Genomic DNA, 8038 nt, shown 5'->3' with positions numbered 1-8038 from the left:
CGTGACGGACGAGGAGATCGAATCCTTGATGAAAGACGGGGACAAGAACAACGACGGCCGCATTGACTTCGACGGTGAGGCCGCAGGGGCCACGTGGAGCTCTGGGGCACGGTGCCAGTGCGGATGGCACTCACGCGGGTGCCCTTGGCCTTGTGGGTGGGCTGGGTGGGGCCGGCCAAGTTCCCTCCCAGCCCCGGGTGGCACCCTCTGCTGCCGTGAGGGACCGCTGACCCCCTTCCTCCCTTCCCGCAGAGTTCCTGAAGATGATGGAGGGTGTGCAGTAAGGAGCCGGCCGTCTGCCCCGAGACCGCGCGTCCCTCGGGCGCGGGCAGCGCCAGCCCACCGGTCGTCCCTGCCCCACCGGGAGGCGCGGCCCTTCTGACTGCGTCGGGAGGGAATAAAAGCACAAGTTGCAAAGCTCAGCTCGTGACATGAGTGACGGGGGGTGGACTGGGACCGCGGCTCTCGGGCCGCCTGGGTGGGATGCTGCACAGCAGTGCGGGACCCGCCGCGGTGTGAGACCCAGGCGGCCGAGCGGCCAGGGGGGCTTGGGGTGCGCTCTGCGGGGTGCGCCCTGCGGGGTAGCCGCCGGCTCCGGGCCGCGGGCACTGGGCCAGCGGTTGCACCTGGCAGTGGAGGGGAGACCGCAGGGACTTGGAACGGAGTCCAGGGGAGCCGGTGGCACCAGGAGGGCGCCCAGGACGGCGGGTAGGGTGAAGGTGCGCTCCAGGGGAGAGGGGTGAAGTCTCTTCACTTCTCCACCGTCCTAATTTTCTGGAACCTTTGGGTCTTGGGTGTCCGACTTGCCTCCTTCTGGGCCATCCGGCTGAGGAGGGTCGGGGTGTCCATCCATCCCAGCCAGCATTACTGCTGCTTGAACGACTTTGCTCTTCCAAGCTTCCTAGGTGCCTTGCTGTAGGGGAGGGTGGAGCGCCCAGAAGAGGTTGAGCCCATCATCTCGACCCAGGACCCCTATCTCGGTCTGCCTCCAGCTCCCTGCCTTCAGCCCCCTCCACAGCACTCCATAGAGGCCAATAGCATAATGGAGCAAAAATGAAATGGGCCCTGGCCACTCCCCCTCTGAAAGGCTTCAAGGCTTTCCATAACTTTTAGAACCAGCTTCCAATTCCTCCCCTCCTCTCCCTCACAACCTTCCCACTACTCATTCCTGTGGACTAGGGCGCATTTCCAAGCCCCTGGCCTTTGCACATGCTGTTCTGACTCCTTAGAATGCTTTCCTCCTTCTTATAAATTCTTCATCTCACAACAAGATACCATCTCTGCGCTTGATCCCCACCCTGGCTGGCTAGGATATAGCTCCCAAAGCTCTTTGTCAACAACTCAGTTACAGCAGGTGCCCCCTTATAGCTAATTAAGTGTAGAGGAAGTTTAGCTGTAGAGCCAGGCTGAGTCTGAATCCTCACTGCCTTTGACAAATTAAGCCACTCTGCTTGTTTCCTCATCTGTAAATGAGGATAGTGATTAGTGCTAATCTCACAGGGTTTTAAGAATGAGTTCTTGTGTGCAATGTGCTTAGAATAGTGCCTGATACATAGTAAATATTTAAAAATGCTAGCCAGACTCAGTGGCGCACACCCGAAATTCCAGTGACTAGGGAGACAGAGGCAGGAGGATTGCAGGCGACCTTGGCATTTTAGCAAGAACCTGTCTGAAAATAAAGACAGGATGTGGCTCAGTGGTAAAGCTCCCCTGAGTTCAGTGCCCAGTACCAAAACACAAAAATAACAAACCCTCAAATATTATATGTAAGAAGTATATATATGATATATATGCTAGATATCATCATCATCATTCTTGAAATTGAACCCCACTGTTACTGTATTTTTTGCTACAGCCCTCCTTCTCCATTCCTGTCCTGTTTATTTCTTGTTTTTGTTCTAGTCATATATTTCCCAGCTTGTATTTTCAGCCAGAAATTGGTGCTGGGGTTTGGTAACCATTAGTATTTATTGAGTGCCCACTCTGGGCTGTGCCCTTGCCTTATAGCCATTGTCTCATTCACCCACACAACACACCTAGAGGCAGATGCTGTTATTCCCACTTTACATTTGAGGAAATTAAATCCATGCCTTAAATGGATGAATCCTACTCCCCTCTGTCTGGTTCTCCTGTGTTCCCCATCTCAGGCTTGATACTGAGGATGGGGCCCAAGACAAGAATTCTGGCACTCAGTCTCCACCTCTAAAAGATCTAGCCCTATTCCTTTTTTTTTGGTGTTGGGGATTGAAATTGGGGGTGCTTTACCATGAGCTACATCCCAATCTCCCCCTTTTAAATTTTATTTATTTTTAGAGACACAGTCTAAGTTGCTTAAGGCCTTGCTAATTTGTTGAGGCTGGCCTTGAACTTGATCCTTCACCTCAGCCTCCAGAGTCCCAGCATGTGCCACTGCAAGCTGGCCTCAAGCTTTTAGTCCGCCTGCCTCAGCTTCCTGCGGTGCTGGATTACAGGCCTGCACCACCACCTCAGCATTTAATTAGAACCAGTTTAGCACCAGGTTCTGAGCTTTGCTTTCCCAGGCATCCTCTAACTGAGTGACTTTGACAATTGAAAGCATCAGAACCTGGAAAGCTTGTTGGGAACTAGAATTGGCTCTTCTAACAAGTTCCAGGGGGGTGCCCTTGCTCCTGGAAGAACCACACATCAAAAGGCAACCCTGCCCCTTCAAAATTTGCATTAAAAAAAAACACACATATTTTTAGTTGTGAATGAAACTTTATTTTTATGTGGTGCTGAGAATCGAATCCAGTGCCTCACATGTGCTAGGCAAGTGATCTACCACTGAGCCCTGGCCCCAAAATTTGCATTTTAACAAGATCCTTGGTAGGTCTCTATGTATGTTAAATTGAGAAAGCTCTATGCATAAGAGAGAACTGAACACAGTTTCAGACAGAGGACACCCAAGTTCTTATCCCAGACCCGACAACTTCAATTCCTTTTACCTATGGCTGCTTGATGGGGAACCCAGGGCAAAGAAGGACCTTGGCCAACAAGAGTCAAAGAGGTGGGTGAAAATCATCGCGACAGGCACCAGGCTGGGTGCTGAGGCAGAGACCCAGGCGGGTTGGAGCAACTGGGATGCTGCCGTCTACCTTGCTGCAGGACTCCTCCTGCAGGGCCTGGGCTGGGCCCATCACCTCAGCCTGCTCTTCCCAGTGCTTGCCCCTGCAGGGACCCAGCAGGTCTGCATGGACATTTCCTTCCAGGGGTCCCAAGGCCAGATCCTGATATAAGCCAGAGGAAAGGTAACCTAAACAGTTGGGGACCTGGGTACAGCAGATGGAGGAGCCGCTAGTGGAGGTGGAGCAGGAAGTGAATGTGCCCCTCTGGAGCTTTCCATGGGGACCTGGGGATTCCCACAGTGGGAGGGCATTCCCTGGTGGTCTCCCCAGACTCTGCACTTGCTATAGGGTAACCCGAGTTTTATTCTTCAGGGCCATAACAGCTGTCACAGAGTGGGTGGCAGGCCCTCCCCTCTCTGAGGGCACAGACAGGTGTACCCTTCAGTCTAAGGCCTGGTTTGCCTCATCAACACAGCTGGGCCACCCCAATGCCGACGTTCCTGGTGCCTGCCATGGCTATTTTGGTGCTGGGGATTGAAGCCAGGGCCTTGTACCTGCTAAGCAGGCACTTTACCACCAAGCTACACCCCCAGCCAACAGGCATTATTGTGACATATTTTATAGATGAACAAACAGTGGTAAAATAACTAAGGTCACAAATTGCCCCTCAGCCTGTCAGCTGCTTCAACCCCTGTAACAGGGCAAGAGTCCCTGTCTTAAGCCAGACCTCTGCCTGCTCCGAGCACCTCCAACCCAAGGGTAATTACAAGGCAGCAACTTTACAAAAACCAACCAAAATGTATTTATTTAATATACATTGCAGGGGCTCAACCACACTTAATTTAAAAGACAGAAACAAAACAAAAATAATACCACAGCTCAAGATACATAGTCCTATACAAGAACCAAGAAGAGGACAGGCTACCTAAGGAGAAATCAACACAGAGAGCTGGACAACCCCGGTCAGGGCTCCTGGCTGGAGACCTGCTTCGAGTAGGTTTCTTGCAGGTACTTCTTAAAAGCTGGAAGAGAAAGGCAGGTCTCGGGTGAGTGACTGGAGACGGGAGAGCCCGTGAGGTGGCCAGAGGGCAGCTGACTGGGAAGCACACTCGAGGTGTACCTTGGGAGGGACTGTTCTGCCCTCACAGGAGACATCGTCTCCTGATGGACTTGCTTCCAGTAAGATGGGGAGGGTGCCAGTGACCCATTCTACCAAAGGCCCCTCAAGTTCCATGAACAAGGAGGGGACTAACTTGTCACTTTAGAATGCACCAAGGCTGATCAGAAGTGGTCGCCATCCTTTCCCCTCAGCCCACCCACTGAGCTCCTTCTGAGGGATCATCCCATATTCAAGAAGGACCCACCTGTGGGGTTTTTCCAGAGCTCAGCAGCATGTGTGTTCAGAGGGCTGTCGATGTTGGGTTCTGTGGGGGAGAGAGAATGGTCAGGGGTAGAAGAGGCCGACCCACAGAAAGCCTGACAGGCCCCTGTTGACAGGAAGGGGTGGTCTCAGAAGTCACCTCCTAACAGGCTCTGGATGGACAGCAGGATGGTCCTGACGTCATACAGGGCAGACCACTTGTCCTTGAGGATGTCCAGGCAGATGTTGCCCTGAGTGTCCACATTGGGGTGGTAGCAGGGTGTGAGGAACTTCACTGTGGGAGCGTTGTAGGGGTAGCCACTGGGGAACTCTAAGGACAGCTTGTACCTCAGGTCTTCATACACCTGGTGTTGGAAGGAGAGGAAGAAGTGAGCAGCTTGCCCTGTCCTCACGCCCAATCCAGGCCACCCAGGGGCTCGCCAGGGAGGGCCTTATGAAGTTTTGTCTGAGACTGGACAGTAGACAAATTGTTTCATTGGCTCTGGGGTCTTCCTCTTATCTGAGGGGGACATCAGTGACCCTTCAGTATAAATGTTACCCATTGGCATCCCGAGGGCTGCCACAGATGTGTCTCAGTTGCTAATGTGAAAAAACTGGATTGACACAGATCTGGATTTCCAAGTTTTTTTTTTTTTGCATTGGGGATTTAACCCAGGGGTGCTTTACCACTGAGCCACATCCCCAGGCTCTACCCCTGCTTTTTAAATTACGATAGTTTTAAATTTTGAGACAGGGCCATGCTAAGTTGCTGGGGTTGGCCTCAAACTATTGCCTCAGCCTCCCAGGTTCATGGGATTATAGGCAAGTGCCACCATGCCTGGTCTGAGTTATCTTTTTTTTTTTGGTACCAGAGATTGAACTCAGGGGCACTTGACCACTAGACCACATCAAGCCCTATTTTTATTTAGAGAAGGTCTCACTGAGTTGCTTAGCATCTCACTTTTTTCAGAGACTGGCCTTGAACCTGCAATCCTCCTATCTCAGCCTCCCAAATTGCTGGGATTATAGGCATGTGCCACCACGCCTGGCTGGTTATCTTAAACCAGATGTGCAGCAATGGGAAGTTGCCTTTTTGAGACTTGTGCCATCACACTAGCCAGTGTTTGCTCTGTTACTTCACTGTTGTCTGGTCCCTTGGACAGTTTTGCTTTAAACCTGCCCTTTCATTGCACAGAGGAGATAACAAGGTCATCACAAGGCCCAGAGCTTGTGAACAGACACAAGGGAACTCTCTCGCCCAGCTAACAGACTGAAGCAGACCTGGCACTTGGATCTCACCTCCTATCTTCCCCCAAACTCAGCAAAGTGACACTCATCCACTCCAACCCTATACTTACTGTGCCAGCTGCTCCATGGATGGTCCCTACCCATTTGAAAAGATTGTCTGATTCAGGGAAGGCAGAAATTCCTTTGTCACCAGACATCTGGGGAGGAAACACAACACTTGCTGATTTGCTATTAGGGCATAGCAAAGGTCAGTGGGTGATCCCCTGCCCTGATCTCCTCATACTCTGATCTCAAATTGAGCCACCAAACCCAACCAACAGATACATCACCAGGTTAGGGAGGGAGAGGTAGTAAGGGAAGCAGAGGCCAACTCTGCATTTGTTGCTAATAATTCAAATATACGATATTGGAAATATGTTCAAAAGTTTTGAAATGAGTATTTAGCGATAAATTAGCAAAGGACAACTAGGAAGGGAGAATCCCAAGGTAAGACCGGACTAGAAGAAATACCAAGGTGGGGAGTTGGGGGTGGGTAAAAGGGTTAAGCTTGTGGCCAGGAGGTAGGGAAAAGTGGCAGAACGGGGAAGGACTTGTATGCCTTGTGGGGGGGCTAGAACTGCTGTAAGAAAAGGTACAGGTGGGAGTATAAATGGCTTCCCGGAAAAATTATACTGAACCTTTTTACCTAGCAAGGAGTCTGATTGATAGAGGAAGGAAGCTACTGATAAGTGGGTGGAGATGGGAGAACGCACCAATTGACTGGAATCTCATAGCACTTAGTCACTTACCATGAGGGTCATCAGCTCCTGCTGTAGCCTGCAAAAAGAATTCAGAGTCACCTGGAAGTCTGGATGGGTCAGTTTTCCAGGTGGAGCATCTTCTCCTGTTGGAATTGCTCCGAGCAGCTGTCATGCAGGCTTCCCCCTTCTCCCAGGTCTGACTCATCATCCCCACAGGAGGACCCTGGTGAGCTTTCACCCTTCTTAATTCCCGGCTCCTGCAGTTTGACTCTGGCATGCTCTTAACCCTCACTACTCTGGCGTCTTCTGGGAGAATCCTGGCAGCGTACTTACCCTCCGTCTTCCCTCAGGAGTCTCAAAAAGCAGCCTAAGTTCCTGGCGTGGCCCCTCACCTACCCACCCGCTCCGGGACGGGGGCAGAAGGAAGCCCAGGCCATGAGCTCCTGGCGGGTGCTCCCGCCTTCGTGTATTTACCCGCTCCAGGAGGAGGGGGTCCCGGAAGTCTTCGCTCTGGGTCCCCATGCCAAGGACATACCAGGCCGGGCAAGCGTTACTTCCGCCCCACTCACCTTTTGCCCACAGGGCCCCGGGCGGCGCCCCCGCTGGGCTCGGCTCCTTTACGCGCTGCGGCGACGCTGGCGGCGGCTGGGTCCCGGTTTTGCGAGGCCATCCCAGCAGCGCTGGTAGGGAGACAGGAACTCGGAGAACAGGACGGCAACTGCAGAGCTGCGGGCCCGCCCGCCCGCGTTTGAATTGTAACCCTCCGGTAAGGTCGGCCAATCCTAGGCTCGCTTGGGTTTGATCCAGCCAATGCGAGGCGCCGGAGCGCTCTGTCACTGCGCAACCGCTAGGCCCGCCCATCAGCGCATCACTATTGGGCGGCGGTGGTTCTGCCGCTGAAGGCGGATTGGCAGGAGACGCTGCCGCTAACTAACGAACCTGCAGTGGATTGGTGGCCTGTGGAAAACGCCGACCATTAAAGGGCCAAGAAAACGTCCACGTGGGATGAGGCTTAAGGTCAACGCCTAGCTCTGCTGGGAAATAGCAGGCACGCCTGGCCCGATCCCTTCTTCCTGGAGGAGGTAGGGCCTCCAGCCTTGCAGCGCTGGTGCCCTTCCCCAAACCGAAGACTTTGCTCCCCCTATTACAATGACCCGGATGCCTTTGTTGGAGTCCCAAGTTATTTGAAAATCCTAGGAAACGGTGAATGGGCTGATGTTTAGAACAGCAGACTCCCTACTAGAGAATTTATCATGCCTCTCCAACTGGTTTGCTGTGACTTTGGGCCCGCCTGGATTTAACCCAGGCACTGTACCATTGAGCTACATCTCCTCCCCTCCCCCGCCTTTTAAGATAAGGTCTTCTTAAAATTACCGCTGGAATTTAAGATTCTTCTGCCTTAGCCTCCTGAGTAGCTGGGATTATAGGCGTGCACTACTGCGCCCCGCCCTGTTTTAACCTGTAATCCCAGCGGCTCAGGAGGCTGAGGGTGGAGGATCTCAAATTCAAAACCAGCCTCAGTAATTTAGCGAGGCCCTAAACAGCTTAGTGAGACTCCATCTCAAAAAAACAAAAACAAACAAACAACAACAACAACAAAAACAACC

The 8038-nt window shown here is 52.5% G+C and overlaps 1 protein-coding gene and 1 long non-coding RNA gene across 3 annotated transcripts; one reads left to right on the top strand and one right to left on the bottom strand.

Moving 5' to 3' along the window:
• On the top strand, positions 1-417 carry LOC107156755. Its single transcript, XR_001505395.2, has 2 exons — positions 1-74; positions 253-417. It is a non-coding gene; the product is annotated as an uncharacterized LOC107156755 (long non-coding RNA).
• Positions 418-3861: 3444 nt separating this feature from the next.
• On the bottom strand, positions 3862-7190 carry Ube2c (ubiquitin conjugating enzyme E2 C). Of its 2 annotated transcripts, none has more exons than XM_015478916.2 (6): positions 7001-7190; positions 6480-6507; positions 5802-5888; positions 4604-4808; positions 4448-4507; positions 3862-4105 (listed from the first exon to the last, which is right to left on the bottom strand). In XM_015478916.2, the coding sequence occupies exons 1-6, from the start codon at positions 7099-7101 to the stop codon at positions 4047-4049; spliced, it is 540 nt and encodes a 179-aa protein (XP_015334402.1). In that variant the 5' UTR covers positions 7102-7190; the 3' UTR covers positions 3862-4046. The 2 variants fall into 2 exon arrangements, with proteins under 2 accessions (XP_015334402.1, XP_048666699.1); XM_048810742.1 differs by lacking the exon at positions 7001-7190 and adding an exon at positions 6765-6910.
• Between the last annotated feature and the right edge of the window lie 848 nt (positions 7191-8038).

Source organism: Marmota marmota, unplaced genomic scaffold, assembly GCF_001458135.2.
Source record: "Marmota marmota marmota unplaced genomic scaffold, marMar, whole genome shotgun sequence".
Lineage (NCBI taxonomy): Eukaryota > Metazoa > Chordata > Mammalia > Rodentia > Sciuridae > Marmota > Marmota marmota.
This window is presented reverse-complemented; position numbering and strand designations above follow the sequence as displayed.